At 34.0% G+C, this 16,722-nt stretch overlaps 1 protein-coding gene and 1 pseudogene across 6 annotated transcripts; both read left to right on the top strand.

Annotated features, from left to right (window-relative positions):
- The first annotated feature begins 3,320 nt into the window (after positions 1-3,320).
- Positions 3,321-4,855, top strand: LOC125496690 (UDP-glycosyltransferase 74B1-like; annotated as a pseudogene).
- Positions 4,856-8,047: 3,192 nt separating this feature from the next.
- LOC104907676 (vacuolar protein sorting 38) lies at positions 8,048-14,569 on the top strand. 6 transcript variants are annotated; one of them, XR_007273482.2, is made up of 9 exons: positions 8,053-8,365; positions 8,742-9,213; positions 9,408-9,614; positions 9,912-10,092; positions 11,067-11,227; positions 11,535-11,762; positions 12,094-12,227; positions 12,847-12,987; positions 14,006-14,569. XR_007273482.2 is itself a non-coding variant. In XM_048643156.2 (8 exons), the coding sequence occupies exons 2-7, from the start codon at positions 9,022-9,024 to the stop codon at positions 12,211-12,213; spliced, it is 1,089 nt and encodes a 362-aa protein (XP_048499113.1). In that variant the 5' UTR covers positions 8,053-8,365; positions 8,742-9,021; the 3' UTR covers positions 12,214-12,227; positions 12,647-12,838. The 6 variants fall into 6 exon arrangements, 5 of the variants coding, with proteins under 5 accessions (XP_010694942.2, XP_048499113.1, XP_048499111.1 ...); XM_048643156.2 differs by lacking the exons at positions 12,847-12,987; positions 14,006-14,569 and adding an exon at positions 12,647-12,838; XM_048643154.2 differs by lacking the exons at positions 12,847-12,987; positions 14,006-14,569 and adding an exon at positions 12,429-12,598.
- The last annotated feature ends 2,153 nt before the right edge of the window (positions 14,570-16,722 follow it).

Genomic DNA, 16,722 nt, shown 5'->3' with positions numbered 1-16,722 from the left:
TATGAAAAAATATAGTGTGTCATTAAAATTCTCAAATAATTATAATAATTCTTGGTCGAAAAATGAAGTAATAAAATTCTGAATTTGCAAAACCTAGATCAAATAAAGAACGAAAATTGCAAAGAAAAGAGAAAAAATTACCCAAAAAATTTGAGCGTTTGACATCTATACAAATATATTAAATGGCGTGCATAAACAGTAAACTGTGTTTGATATTGAGACCTCAAGTACATATACTAAAGTCTTAACCATTAGACTAAGTTGTATTTAATATTATTATCATAAAGTATTATATTAATAAATGAAATTTTTTCTTACCCGGGGTATAGTCCGGGCCTAATAACTAGGCCTGTCAATCAGGTCGGGTTGAGTCGGGTTCGTCTTCGGGTCAAGTAAAATCGAGTTGAAAATCCCTAACCTGAACCTGATCTGTTTTAATTTTCGGGTCAATATCATCAACCCTAACCTGATCTGAAAATCATCGGGTCAACCTGAGCTGTTTGACCTGATTTTTTAAAAAACGGGTTGTAAATGGGTCAACCTGAACCTGTTTAACCCGATTTTTTCAGGTTGACCCGACCCATATAACCTGATTTTTTTTTTCAAAACAATTGCATAGTTCATAGTTGGCACTTGGCATTTGGGCCTTGAAATTTCATCAAAGTATTAGCTAACCAAGTTTATACTTGGCAATATCACATACTTCTACCAAGTTCTAGCTAACCAAATTCATACTTGGCAATATTATAAACCAATTTAGCAAAATTTTATGAAATAAAACAATATTAATGTATCCTTAATGTTTTAGACCTATACAACCACAAGTCCACAACTCAAACAAACATTGTTGAGGTTTCACGGCATTTGTAGGAGTGGAGTCAATCTCCTCCTCCACCTCTGATGAGAGCTCAATTTGCTCCTTGAAGTCGTCATCAGCCACATTAAACTAGAAACCAAAGTAAACAAATAAATAAAGAGCATGAAAAGCAACAGGATATTAATACTAATTGGTAGGAAGAATGGAAAATAACATTAAACAGAAAAACAGCATAGAAAAATTAAACAGAAATAAATGACAGAACATTAAACAAAAAATTAAACAAAAAAATAGCATAAGAAAATAAAACATAAAATAAATAACAGAACATTAAACAAAAAAAACAAAAAATTAAACAAAAAAACAGAACATTAATACTAATTGGTAGGAAAAATAGAAAATAACATAGAAAAATAACATTAAACAGAAAATAAATGACATGCAGAACATTAAACAGGAAAAATAAAACAGAACATTAAACAGAAAATTAAACAAAAAAAACAGAACATTAAACAGAAAATAACACAGAAAAACAAATGACAAAATACGAAAAAAACGAAAGACAAAATATGAAAATAACATAAAATAAATGACAAAATACGAAAAAAGGGTCAAAATACGAAAATCACATAAATAACAGAAAATAGCAGAAAAAAACGAAAGAAAATAAATGAGAATAAGAAAATAAAGGACAAAATAAGAAAAAAATTTGACAAAAGAAGAATACCTGATGTTGAAGAAGAACAGCAAATTGTGAGACTTTGCGAGACGAAGAAGAGCAAATGTTGAAGAAGAGCAACAAATTGCGACTTTTCGAGACGAAATTGAATGCCTTTACGTTTATTTTAAAGCAATTTTGGGTTTCACGAGAAATGAACAATGACGGTGTTAAGATGCTTTTCGAGGCTTCGCAAATGGTGTCAAGCACCCGCGTATCACGTCGGCACTCCTAAGAACGTTTATTCTAACAATGATAATCCTAAATACAATAAATAGTAGGTTTTTAGCTTGGCAACTTTCTAAATTTTAAACTTGTTTTAAACTTTAAACTTTTAGTTATCAAGAGCATCTAATGATTATTATCTAAGTGCTCATTTGGTCGAAGGTAGGGAGTGCAAGTTTATTGGAGGTTTTATTTTTACATGTAATTATATTTTTTTAGGAATTACTAAATGTTGTTTGGTGATTCATGAAAAATATTTTTACATGTAATTATATTTTCTAGGTCCTATTAGGTAAGTAATTTCTTCCAATTGTAGGAAATGGAACTTGTTAGGATATTCTACTTACATGAATTTGTCAATCAAACAACACCAAAAAAAATTCAATTCCTAGGAATTTCAGCTCCATATGTTAAATAATGTCAACTAAAAAATACCAAAAATTTTAAGAATATTTGGTGCATTTCTAAAACAAGTAGGGGTATAATGCATTTTATGAAACCTCATCAGTAGCTTGTAAAAAAACAGTTAAAAATGTGAAATTTTGAATCCTTATCCGTATCTATGAATCTAATAGCAAATAAACTATTTGAAGTCAACTATCATGTCGATAGAAAGCTGACATCGCATGAAGACATAATCATTTGACATCAGCAATAAATGAGGTAAGCAACATCATCATCATGTATTCATGTTTATCGTTTTGAAGCAATGAAAATGCCGCAGATGCAAACTGCTTCATATATTGATGTGGGCACTTGGACGACACGTGGGAAGTTGGACGACACATGCAGTGATGCAGACGTTAATTACAAAATTGGCTTCATAATAGACTATAAGAATACAAACCTTTATAGGTAATAAAAATACAAACCTAAAATTTGTATAATATTGTAGTCACTATTTATTTATTCAAAAATTATTGAAAATATTGGTCTAATTTTAATATAAAAGTAGACCTACTAACTAAATGAATTAACTAGTCACGAAAAGAAATTAACCTAGTCATTATTGGACTAATTCTCTTTTTAATATTAAATTTACCACGCATTATCTAATTTTAATTTAAAAGTAGACGGTCATTTACAAGACAAACTCAAAACAAAAGTTAACTATCAATGCAGAAATATCTGCTAAAGTATCAATTAACTACGGAAACAAAGAAATCCAATATTCTAATTATAGAATGTACATCAGTATCCAGTAATATCATTGATTTGGTACGATTTGGACAAAGTGGTACACACGATATATCAAATCAAACTTGAATAATTGCCTTTAGCGATACAAGTCCAGTTTACTAGGAGTCTTAAGAGAGAGCCAACAAACACGTCAAAATTAACAAAAAATGTAAATCTATGAACTGTTGAGCAACCTGGTGAATCAATCAGGTGAGCAATGTGACCCCTAAAAGAAACAAAAAGGCGAGCAATTTGATTTTCTTCTTCAATTCCTCCCCCCCTTCCCACCCCTTCCTATAAATAGAGAGTTTTTCACAACGAAGACATATCATAATTCATATCCAACAAATTAAAGAGTTAAAAGCAAAAAAGAAGAGAGAAATGATAGAGAAAAGAGATGAAAATAATGTTGCAAAAGCACATGAAAATGGTGATGGTCATGTTGTGTTGGTACCATACCCAAGTCAAGGCCACATCAACCCACTACTACAATTTGCAAAACGTTTAGCTTCAAAAGGGGTGAAAGCCACTTTAGCTACTACCAAAAACACTATCTCCTCTATCTCTTTTCTCCAAAATGTAGTCGTTGAGCCAATCTCAGACGGCTACGATAATGGTGGCTACCCTCAAGCGGGCTCCGAGGATGTTTTTCTCCACTCTTTTAAGTCAAATGGCTCCAAAACCCTTGCTCGCCTTATCGAGCCCATCAAAACTCTTCGTCTCCTGTGACTTGTGTCGTGTACGATGCATTTTTGCCATGGGCTTTGGATGTTGCTAAAGAATATGGCTTACTTGTTGCTGCCTTTCTACTAACTCCGCTTCAGTTTGCGCCATTTTTTCGTGTGTAAGTCGTGGCTTAATCAATTTGCCCCTTGAGTCGGACCAGGTCAGGTGTGCTTTGCCTAAAATGCCTTTGTTTAAGGGTAATGATTTGCCTAGCTTTCTCAGGAAACCTCAAAGTTATCCTGCTTACTTGGCTATGAAGTTGAGTCAATTCACTAATCTTCACTTGGCTGATTATGTCTTTTGCAATTCTTTTCAAGATTTAGAGTCAAAGGTAAACTTTCCTTTTCCTCCCATTCATATTCGATAAATTATTCATTGTTGTTTTTAATATAATACTTTACACAAATTTAAGCCTACATATATATATATATATATATATATATATAATATATATAATATATATATATATATATATTATATTATATAATATTATATATATATATATTTATATATATATATATATATATATATATATACATATATATAATATTGCAAAGTTGCAAACAGAATCACATATTCACTATTAATTTCACTAACTATATTGATGTTTATGTCATGAAGGTTATAGAAGGCGTAATAGATAAGTGGCCCGCAAAACTAATTGGACCAATGGTTTCCATCATCCTACTTAGACGGAAGAGTAGAAGGAGATATAGGTTACGGATCAAGTCTATGGAAACCCTTAAGCGAGAAGTGCAAAGAGTGGCTACAAAGTAAGCCAACAAAATCAGTCATTTACATCTCATTTGGTAGCATGGTTTCACTAACACAAGAACAAATGGAGGAAATTGCATTAGCATTAAAGGAAAGTGACTATTACTTTTTTTGGGTGGTTAGGGAGCCCCAGATTAGCAAACTCCCTAAGGAGTTCCAGGCGGAGGTTTCGATAACTAATAAGGGGATGATTGTTACATGGTGCAATCAACTCGAGATATTGGCCCACGAAGCAACTGCATGCTTCGTGACTCATTGTGGTGGAACTCGACACTGGAAGGGCTTAGCCTCGGGATCCCAATGATAAGGGTCCCACAATGGAGTGACCAATTACCGGATGCCAAGTTCATTGAGGAGGTCTGGGGATGGGAATTTGGCCAAAGGAAGATGAGAAAGGAGTGATAACGACCTTTTGAAGTTGACCATTGTGCATAAAACATTTATGAACAATGGAGTTACTTGTATTGAATATGTGGTTGCTATTAACAATAAAAAGAGTCACTCCTATAAATAAATGTTAGTTATTTCTATAACAAAAGGGAATATTGACCAATTTACTCTTATGAACGAATGATGTTACTCATGTGAAGAAATGGGGCTACTTTTGTGAATAATTGGACTTACTTATATGATTAAATAGGTGAGGTTACTCTTATGAATTCATGAGGTTACCCGTGTGAAAGAATAAGGTTACTTTGTGAACAATTATTGGGTGTTTAATTTAGTAAATACATGGAGTTACTCGTATGATTATATAGTTAATAAGGCTACTCTTATAAAACGAATGAGGTTACCGTATGAAATAATGGGTTATTCGTATGAATAAATGAGAGTTACTCGTTCGATTAAATAATCTCATCGTATAATTAAACGGGGTTACTCTTATGCTTAGAAAAGTTAAATTAAGAATCTAACAATATATAAACTTAGAAAAGTTACAAGCTTGTAAGTTTATATATACTTTTGTGTTTTAATTTCATATTTTTCAACTTTTTTAAGTTTATATATTTTTAGATTCTTAATTTAATTGAGTATTAAGATGTAAATTGTTGAATTTGGACATTGTTGATTAATTAGTTAGGGTTTGCTTATTGAAATTCGAAATTGAATTTGACAATTAATTTTATGAATACAATGAGGAAATGACAAATGACGAATGATACACCCAAGTCAAGTTTAATCTTTTGCATTTTTTTTTTTTTACAAAATTGGTTGTATGACTATAGATATTTTGGTTGTAAGACTTATGTATTGAACAATTTTTATGAACTTTTTTCTACGATTTTTGTGTTTGTTGTACGTCCGTAACTCCGTATCCCCAGATTCGAATTCCTGGGTCTGCCACTCTTCACACTCCTATACTTATTTTACCCAAATCGTCTCCCTCCTCCTCCTACCTTCTCCACCTCTTCCATGTTTTTTCACCAAACATAAAAATACCAAAGCAGCAGTATTCTCAGTATGTCAAACGTAACTACACAAAAAAATATCAACTTTCCACATCACTGTATTTTAATTGAAAAACGAGGAAGAAATTGATACAAAATAAAAATCTGTTCCAATTTCTCCTTCGAATTTTTCACCATTTCCATCCCTTTCTCTCTACATTATAAAGTCAACATCAAACATCCATAAAACTAATCAAAAACAGAGAAAGAAAATAAGGGCAATTCCCCTTGCTTCCCAACCAATTTTTCGTCATCTTCTCCTACAATGCCTATTGCCAGGTTACCACCCCCAGTCGAATCTGTATGTTGCTTGGTTATGGTGGGAAGGTCAGCAAAGAAGACCATTTCTTTGATTTAATGAAATTTTAGGAATTTCACTAGTAATATTTGTCTTGTTCTATTAAGACGCGTTTGCTTGGACTTTATATATGGACTGGCCACATCTAAGAATTGGCCAAAAAAAAGTAAATTGAAGTTAAGGTGCAAGTGAGTTCTTCCCTAACTTGCTCCTTCCACTCCAGGTCGGGAGAATCTCTTTGTGCAACAGCAAGAGCAACTGGGCTATCTCTTCTCCGAAAATACAAATGTCTGAATCTCTCTTTTTCGTGTTTAGTTGTTTAGCAAGTAGAAATTAGCAATTAGCCATTCGCTAATTGCTAATTATTTTTTAAAGGGCAAATTTTAGTAATTATTATTTTCTTTTGTTAAATTGTATATAGCCTATTTTTTAAAGGACATTTAGTAATGCCTTCAACGTAGCTTGTCAAACCAATACCTGAAAAGCTTGGTTGCTAAGTCTAACTTTCCTGAATTTCTCCACAATTTAATAATTACTAAAATTTTCCCTTTGAAAAATAATTATTATTAATTATCTCTTACGATAAACAATTTAACAAAAGAAAATATACTTTTGTATACTTGCCTATATACAACTTTCACCACTAATATATTTAATAGTCTTCTTAATAGTAATATGAATTATAAAATAATACAATAATACAAGTATAATACTATATATTGTGATACTTTAATTAAAAAATTTAATAATAACATAATCAGCTAATAGTAATATGAATTATAAAATAATAGACAGTTATACAAATATTTAAAAAAATAATTGACAATAACACAAGTATAATACGATAGAATCATTGTGGTACTTTAATTAAAATTCTAATAATAACATAATCACCTAATAGTGATATGGATACTAAAATAATGGACAATAATACAAATGTTTATTGATCATTGATTATTTGGACCTTATTGAAACTTATTGCACCTGATTGAAACTTATTACACCTGATTGAAACTTATTGAACCTTATTAGACCTGATTGGAACTTATTGCTCTGATTGGACCTGATTGAAACTTATCTGAACTGAATTTATTGGACCTGGAACTTAATTTATTAAGGTGAAGAGAACGCACCCTAACTTTTACCCTACATTATCTAGTCAACTTCCAACTCAATACCTACAATTTTATATCTATACCAAAACATATTTCTTCCTACTCTAATTAACAAATCCAAAGTCTTAACTAATTAAAATGTGAGTTATCAAACAAGGCTTGACCTAGTGGTAAATAAAGAACCTTCTATTGGAGGTTCGATTCCCATTAGGGGTACTTTGGAAAAGGGTTTCCCCTTACCATTCCCTCAATCTCAAAGTGTTTGTCCACAAACACAGGTCGGGCTTAATAAACATTTTTTAAAAAATTATTATGGTTTATTATCTTGTATATTTGCGGTTTACAGTGCAATTTCAATTTACAAAAAATAAACCTAACCCAAACCAAAAACCACGGTTTGATTGGATCGCAAACCAAACCACAATTTTGAAAATGCAAACCAACCCAAAAACGCTAAAAATGGATTGAGGTGCGGTTTGGTTCGGTCTACACCGTACTTTGAACAGTCCTAAACATATGTACATCTTTATTACTACGTATTCATTAGTATAAGTCTTTATATTCATAATTAATTTTTCACGTTAATCGTACATATGATTCTCATCTCATCCTTCAAACGTGTGTCCCAATTAATTCGGGTCCCAACTTTATTTTTGTAGGTTCTTTAGCTTTTGGCCACTTTATTTATGTTATTCATGAAGATGGAGAAACAGTTGTAAAATGTTTAGCACAGGGGTATTTTTGTAGTTTTATTAAAACAAAAAGATAAATTAAAGAAAACTAAAATAGCAGCACGCTGCACGCGTAAGATTGACGAACAATCTCTCTCTCCTCTCTCTGCGCACCAGCCAGTCGCACCACCCCCTCTCCATCTGAAGCTGCGCCACCGCACCATACACCATACACCGTGCACCATACACCGTACTCTTTGAGGTACTCTGTGCGAGTGGGCCAACATCAACAAGTGAAAGGCCTGAGAGTCCACGGCAGAGTTACCACCGCCCACCGGCCAATCAAATATATCTCTGTTTGCCGACCTCTCTCCACAGACAACTCCCAATTCAGGTAATCTAATTTTAACCTAAATAGCTGAAGCATAATGTTCATCTCTTGTTATTTCTGTTGATTGGTTTGTTACTTTCTTTCCTTATTCAATTCATTAAGTTCTAATCTTTAAGAATTCATAGTTAGTTGTACAAATTATTTGCCAATTTAGAATTGATGTTTTGATTGGGCTTTGTGTATTGTTTGTTTGTTTGTTGTGTAACAACTGACAGTGATTTATTTGATATAAGAATTGATTGAATTGTTTGACAAAATTGGGTTGTTAAATCTGATTCACATTGCAACTTAAATTTTCCGGCATGACACAAGTGGAAGATACATTGCTTAATAGCGTGGGATAAAATGTTGAATCATTGCTTGATTACTTATTTGTCAGAGGGAGGTTTCCACATCGGCACAGGAAGTGAAAGACTCGTTCTTCCATCTTGGTTTTTTTGGGTTCTTGGGGTTCTCTGGTGGGGGAGAGTGAGATGTTCTGAAAAGTAAAAACCAAATGAGATTGAGATTCACACTCTGTCTCACTCCAATCGCCTACCAATCTTTCACCTGGACGATGACAAATTCCTCCCATCTAAAATTTCACAATTCCCAAACTTTATCTCATCCCCTTTCAATTTACACTTGCCCTTTTGATTTCAAAATCGATTTTGATTTAGATGGACGCCCTCCCCAATTTACGAAGCTCTACTACTTGTTCCAAAGATAAGGTCAAGGATCTCCAGGTGAAAATAATTCAGTGGGAGGATTTTGAACAAGAACTTGCTCGGTTATCCAGTCTTTCCTCGGCCCTCCATCAGTCCCAACAAAAGAGACTTGCTCTCCAAACTCACCTCCAAACCCTAATTCAGGTAAAATATGACCCCGTCTGCTTTTTTCTCTAACCCACAATTCTGATTCATACTTGTCTTGTGATTACCTTTAATGTGGTAATCTAATTTTAAGTTCAATTTTCAAGCCTAATATTATTTATGGTATCTGCAATTGCCTCCATTAGCTTTAAACTGATTGCCCGCGCTTTAGCGGCCTCGGACATGGTTCACAGGTACAATCTGAGTCCTTGAGTCGCAAGAATCAACTTGATGAGATTTCTGAAAGAGTGCAACTTAGGAAGCTTGTTATGGGAAACATGTTGATGCAAGCCAAGGTGGTTGAAGAACATGCTCAAACCAAAGAGGACCACCTAGCCACTGAAATTAAGTCTCTGCTTGTTTCAGGGACATCACTTTCTGTTGCGCGCAAAAGACTCCAGGTATATTTCTCATTGTTGGCCAGGACTTCCTACCCATGCTTCATTGTTTTGTGTATTCCATATCATGCTAAAAGTATTTCATTTGTCATTAGCTAAAGAGAATAAGATATTTTGTTGCATTTGAAATTCAAGTTCGATAATTCAACGTGCATAATTTGGTTTCTTCGTGAATCTGCTCAATGATGTATGATTCACCTCTTTTCTCATGATTAGGACTTAAAGGTTGACTACTTTGTATAGTATGTTTAGTTATTTTTCAATATGGCAAGTGCAGATGTTTACTTCATAATACTGCAGGAATCTGGTAGATTACTTGCTGGAGAAAAGGGTCTCGCTCGATTAAGTGCTCTACAGAAGATTCTTAGAGTGAGACAGCAACATATGATTTCACAAGTTGCATATCTTTATCCAGTAAAGACCTTGATTGGTGCAACTCAAGAGCTTGAACTTGATTCATTTCCGAGTGGGAGTAGGTCAGGTGGTGCACTGAGAATATCAATTTCTTTTGTTTTCTAGTAGATTTCTGACTACGAGGGAAAATGTCTATCTTTGGTTAGGAAATTTGGTTGCAACTAACTTTCTGTCAGGCGTCATTTTCAACGAACTGAGTAAAAATGGCATAAATATCCTTCACCATTTTGATGTTTACATACTAATGCAATCTATCTTTGGAATTTTAAGTTGAGGGTATCAATAAGGGTGATATGGGATAGCTCAAAGTTTGGCTTACTGAACTTATAAAGAGGCATGTTATTTTGTGACGCCTCAATTAGATATGTGGCCTATTATCTAGGATGGAGCGTAGACCTTCTTTTGTCATTCTATTGTTGGGGGTGTGGTCGGGTGGATGTTGTTTTGATCTTATCACATCATACTTTTGCAAGTCAAGATCTTTCTGAACATATATATAACGATATGGAGCTTAATTTTACCTGGGTGAGCCTGATATGTGTTTGTTGAAGGAATTGTCAGATTAAGCACTTTTTTTTTTTCCTGTTTTACTTGAGTGGAACTGTGGATAAATATGATGATATGAGTGAAAGTGACTATTACTTTATCATCACACCTATTTTAGTTGAGTGCAATATGATTAGCTTTACTTCAATTGGACGTGTATGTGACTGTATGTATGTCATGGTTGCCTGTTCCAATTGTCTGTTTGGTTTTGTCACCACACAGAAGAGGGTTGAGTGAAATCTGCATGTACATTTTATACAAGAGATAGGATCACGTTTATCAAATTGGCTTTTGCATGTTCAGTTTTTCTAAGTAAGACTACCTCGCGATTATTCCACGTTCTGAATCTCTCTTGTGGCTGGATACCATTCCGTGTGTGTTGCTGTTGCCCCGATTCTGCCTTATGGAATTGATAATGTGTTTCTTTGTTTCTTTCTTCTCCAAATGTGTTTTTTTAATTTTTCTTTCTTCCGTGTAATTGATAATTATGTGCAGGGACTCCTGGGGGAAATATAGATGAGAACAAATCAAGAAACCAAGGAACCTTGACTATATCTGGGGTGCAGTTAAATATGCTTCCTTTTACGCAGATGACTTTTTTCACTGATAAGAAGCAGATCCAGGGATCGACGACTGCTCTAGGATACGTCGCCCATGTGTGTGCTTCATCTTCACTTGAGTGAATAATTATTATCTCATAATTTGTTTTTATTGAGGGTATACTACTACTTGTGTCAAGTTCAGCCTTTCAGGCTATTCCTTTTGCACATATACAGTTTTTTCTCCTTGCAATTTGCTATGATCTTCCTCAAGCTTTTATTTATAACAGGGGCTTCTTTTGGCTTGTCTTATTTTTTGTTTTGTTTCTGCCTTACTTGCCCCTCCTCCCTTCCTTTTTCATCACAGAAAATGAGCAAGAACAACTACTAGATGATATTAACATATTGGCTGGGTGATTTGCAGGTCATCTCACTCATAGCTTCATACCTACACGTGCCTTTACGTTATCCTTTGCGTTTGGGTGGTTCTCATTCATATATCAAAGACTGTGCAGTGTTTAATAATCCAACATCATCAGGATCTAACTCAACTTCCTTGGCTGCTGCAAATAAGAAGTGTCTGGAATTTCCACTTTTTTTAGATGGGCAAGATGCAACCAGAGCAGCTTATGCAATATTTCTTTTAAACAAGGTATGCTGCTTTACTCATTTATCATTATTTCATATATACTGATTGACAACTTCTAGTACCTTATGGACATTGTACATAAATGGTGTCGCTGCTTTTTTCCAGCTCTTTCTGCTTTACATGGAACTCTGACATTAAATATTATTCACTTTTGATGCATGTTTTAAGTTGCCTATTGTTTTTTGGCACAGCAAGACAAAATTGTTGCTTTATGTGACCCCTTGATGTTTCTTCATATTATTGACAGTAACTCTGGATGAAAATCTGCAAGTCATGCATCAGAGTTTCTTACATAATCTGCTTAGCTTTGTTGCTCTTGTTTTGAATATTGCAGGACATAGAACAACTGTTGAATTATGTTGGGATTGAAAGCTTAGGGCCTCGACATGTATTGGCTAATCTGAAGGAGCTCTTTAAAACCATACTCTCGCCAGAGTTTATAGAAAGTGACTGACACCAAACCTTCTTGTAAGCTTAGTATAGTTTTTGTAAATACCTTTAGATTTATTTTCATACCGGGTGCCTTTTCATTTTTTTTTTTTATTATCATTGAGCACCTTAAAAAACTCAAAACATTAAGAGATGTGTATTCTTTGTGAAGCCAGCATAGGATTGACGTTGTCACACATGCCAACAACTGAAATTTGCATTCTTTTTTGTGTAGAGTAGTGTTAATAGGTCTGGCGCTGTATGAATTTCTGTATACAACTGAGATATCCAAAGGATAGGCAGAAGAATAGAATAGTATTTTGATGAGAATGAACATAGTAATGTTCTTGATGTAGCAGATTATGAATGTTAACAATTTCATGACTCTAATTACTTTACAATTATCTTTACATGGATGCTTTTCTGGTGCAAATTTTGTTGATGCTGCACAATACAAGAGGGAGGGTGATGAATAAATTTCTGAGAACTCAGGAACTCGTTTAGAATGAGAGGCAAACAGTTTTGTGAGGGGAGGGGAGGGGGTGGCCTCCACAAAGCCGCGCATCACTTGTCATACAAGCGACTATACCACATACCACAAGGTTGTGATGGTTAAGGAGAGGAGAGATGTGATCTGTTGCGATGGTTTTTTTAACAGGTGCAAGAATGGGCCCAGGTCCCCTATACTCCCCCTTCCCGCCCCCAAAAAGAAAATGCCATTGGGCTGAATATGAAGTATGCTTAAGATGATATGGAGCTGAATATGATTTGCATGGCCTCGAAAGTTGAGATTCAACTGGTGAGTTTTGACCAGTTTAAATTGTCTCATGTCTGTCTTGTGGCTGTGGGGTTGTGATAACTGGTAACATCTCTTCTTTTTAGGACCAATTTGGTCTGCTCCTGCTCACTTCTTATTGCACAATACGAGTGGGCAGTGGGCAATGTTGTTTTTACAAGAAAAGAAGTAACAGTTTTTAATGGGTAATAATCAACATTTTGAATCTCTCTCTCTCTAGTCTTCTGGTGTCTTGTCCCACACTCCCAAGAATAGATGCCTTGTAGTTGTAGTTTTGCGTCTGCCTTCAGGCTTTAGGCTTTAGCGTGGCGTGTTTACATATATTGGATTCCTTTCTGCCTTTTTCCTTTTTACAGTGTTCCTCTGTCTCGCATCCTTACTCCATTCATCATTCATCATTCATCATTCATCATTCATCATTCATCATTGCGAATCTCATTTCTCATCTTTCCAGAATGCCTTCACAGTTATTATTGCTAAGTAGATATCTTTATATTGCAATCAGAATCTAAGAGTTACTTTTGTAGATGCAGTAAATGTGAATTTTTCCATTTCACCATTACATGTTTAACTAACCCCGTAGATGCCATTACTTCATATTGGCCAAACCTTTAGATCTTGTTAGCATGATAATTACATTCTAGAGCTTCTAAAAGACTAATAAGATGAATATACAGTCCTACTCCTACCTACAGTTGATGAGGGATCAATGTGGGCTAATGTTTCAATATTAATTATAATCACATACTTATCTTTCAGAACATATACCACCTGAGGGACCCTATTGGCCTTTTATTTATATACTATAAATTGCTAGGATTAATAATATACATCATCTACTCCATTGTTTTGATTTTATGAGTGTGGTTTTCCTCCGTTATGAATGTAATCACATTTGTAAGATGTATCAAGTCAGAGCTTAAAGAATATGAATTAGATTAACTGGACTTGATCACTTAGTAATTTATGTGTTGTTCCTTGTTTCTTTACCACTTAGTCTTATACCCAAATTACTTTCCAGTACTGCAGGGGGGATTACATCTACTACTACGGGAAACTCGCCAACAACAAACCCCTACGGAACAGGATCACCGCTCACCCCCACCATTAACACTACATCATCATCATCATCATCAACCATTGGTGTTGGTGCTGGAGATGGAACAGGATTCAACCCCACTAATATGGGTCCTCCAATTCCTACAAGACAACCAATGACTCAGAATCTGCTCTTAAGTCTTCATCATTTCTTTTGGAGATATTGATGTTTCTACTGCTTTCACTCGCCCTCAACTAAGGAGGATAGCAGGGAATTAAATGAGAGAGGATTATAACTTTTGGTAATGGTTAGACAGATAGAAAACTCAACACAATTTTGTTCGAATTTTGGAGGTGTTGTATTGGTTTCGAATGGACTCAACTAAATACTGTAATTCCTTAATCTTAGAGAAGATGTAGCAGCTAAAGCTACTGCATTGATGTCAGTTCTCTTCAGATTATGATTAAATATTAATAGGTTAGGTTCTTAATTTGTAGTAAGCATATGCTGAGATTGTTATGTTATTATGTATGGCTGTCTGACTAATTGGTGCTTACAAATTTCTAGTCGTTTTGAATCAATATGTTAATAACTTCATTGTTACTAATAAAATAAGTGAGATAACGAAGCTAAATAAATGAGTTAATAATTAAAAGCTTAAGATGACACTTGATAAGAGAAGAGAATAGACGTAGAAGAAGACATACGTCGTACATCAAGTGGCGTGACATAGGCCATAGCCATGTATGCGGGTTCCATATTTGTAGAAGAAGAGGGGTCCCAAATTTCAAGTGATGATAGACTTGCAATACTTGGCAAACGTTTTTTCTATCTTTGCATTTTGCACCACCTTAAGATTTGTTGTTTTGACGCCATCATCACAAGCATTGACCAGCGATGCCCTCCTTCACATGCGACTCCTTTTCGTTGTTTATTTCTGTTTTCTATGGTTTAGGTTTGTTTGTTTGGTTTAGATTTGGTTATATTAGCATTAGATTGTACTTCCTCTTTTAATTAATGTACGATTTCTCGATGTCAAAAAAAGATTTGTTGTTTTATCTTTCTACACCCATTTCGTGAATTTTATCTATAAAACACTATTAGTATTTAGTAACGGGTCATACATATAACATATATGATATATGAACATAATATTAGAAAGAAAATGGTGCTTAGGAAAAGGTTAGAGGTAAGTGGACTCATCTCGTCTCCATCTACTATTGCTAGAAATATCAATTTTCCTTCAGTTATGAATTTATGATGCTAGACTTATAAGTACATCTCTCCCTCATTTTACAACCACCTACGTTTCACTTTTAAGAAATACTCTTAAAGCATCAACAATGGGGTAGGTTTAGCTTGGTCTAGCAAATAGTAAAACTAGTTTTAATTGGTTTTGTTGTTGTGGAACTTGACTCTTTGGCTTGGTTGGTCTGGAAATCTAGACCATATGAGCATGGGATGTCGTGCACAAAAAGCCTCTATTTTATATAAATCATCTATTTTATATAAAAAATAAACATTGTATATGGTGGGGTTTGGTAAAAGTATGAGAGAGAGTATATGGTGGGGCTTGGTAAAAGTAGGAGAGAGAAATAAAAAAATCAAGTAAGACCAACCACACCATTGTGACAAAAAAAAGATGAGTTGGTGAGAGTTTTAGTGGGATGTGAGGTGTAAGAAGGAGGAAAGGAGAGCGAAAAAAAAAACTCCAAGACCAAGTAAGACCAACCCACCCCATTGTAGATACTCTTACATCTTTTATAGAAAATATTTATTACATTTTTGTCCTTTATATCTTGTTCCATTATTTTTTTTCTCTTTCCGATAATATATTTAATGCTCTTTCTGATAATATTTTTGAAAAGAAGATGTAGTAAAGGTCATAGTTGGTTCTTGTATTATTTAGGGTTTTGTTTTACATAGGTTTAAGAATAAATATTAAATGCATTAATTTTCTAAGACAATACTTACACCAAACCATTTAATTGTTACTAATTATATTAACATAGATGATAGATGAGTAACATTATCGTACATGTATCCTAGACATAACTAATTACAAATGGAGATGATCCACCAAATGTAGGCTACTGCTAGTAATTTATAGAAGGCAGGCGATGGTATTTTGCAGCTAACTGTAATATCCCGAAAATTTAAACTTGCTTAAATTAAATAATAATATTTAGTGGCTATATTTTTCCTTTAATCATAAGTTAAGATCAAAATTTTTGTTATTTTATGTCCAAGTAATGATAATATATTATGTATGGCTAGAGTTGCTAATAATAATAAGTTATGTTAAATGATTTCTTTAGTTAAAATAAGAAAACAAATAATAAACAGAACAATTACTTGAACCTTACAAATTGGGTCAAATTATTTTGTTAATAAAAAGGAAAAGATAAAGAGAAAAGAAAAGAAAAAGAAAAAGGAAAAGAAAAAAAATAATAAAATTGAAAGAAACAGAAAACGTGAGTTTTCTGCTCCATAGCTCCATTTCAGTTTTTTTTACAAACAACTCACCCATGAACTATTAATCCAATATGGATTTTCCATGGGCGGATCTAGAGGGGGTACAAGGGGTACAGCTGTACCCCCATTATTTATGGAAAATAATGAAAACAAATCAATAAGTTGAGGTTTGTCTTGTTGGTAGCAAAAGGGAAAAGAAAGATCCATGAATTTATGAGGAGGTC

This window comes from Beta vulgaris, chromosome 4, assembly GCF_026745355.1.
Source record: "Beta vulgaris subsp. vulgaris cultivar EL10 chromosome 4, EL10.2, whole genome shotgun sequence".
In the NCBI taxonomy this organism is placed as follows: domain Eukaryota; kingdom Viridiplantae; phylum Streptophyta; class Magnoliopsida; order Caryophyllales; family Amaranthaceae; genus Beta; species Beta vulgaris.
The sequence above is the reverse complement of the archived record's forward strand: the minus strand, read 5'-3'. Positions and strand labels throughout refer to the sequence as shown.

Bases quoted from the DNA above. Each gene is read 5' to 3' on its own strand.
- LOC104907676 (XM_010696639.4), top strand. From the start codon at position 9,022: ATGGACGCCCTCCCCAATTTACGAAGCTCTACTACTTGTTCCAAAGAT. The intron at 9,214-9,407 runs GTAAAATATGAC...CATGGTTCACAG, and splicing joins ACCTCCAAACCCTAATTCAG to GTACAATCTGAGTCCTTGAG. The intron at 9,615-9,911 runs GTATATTTCTCA...ATAATACTGCAG, and splicing joins TTGCGCGCAAAAGACTCCAG to GAATCTGGTAGATTACTTGC.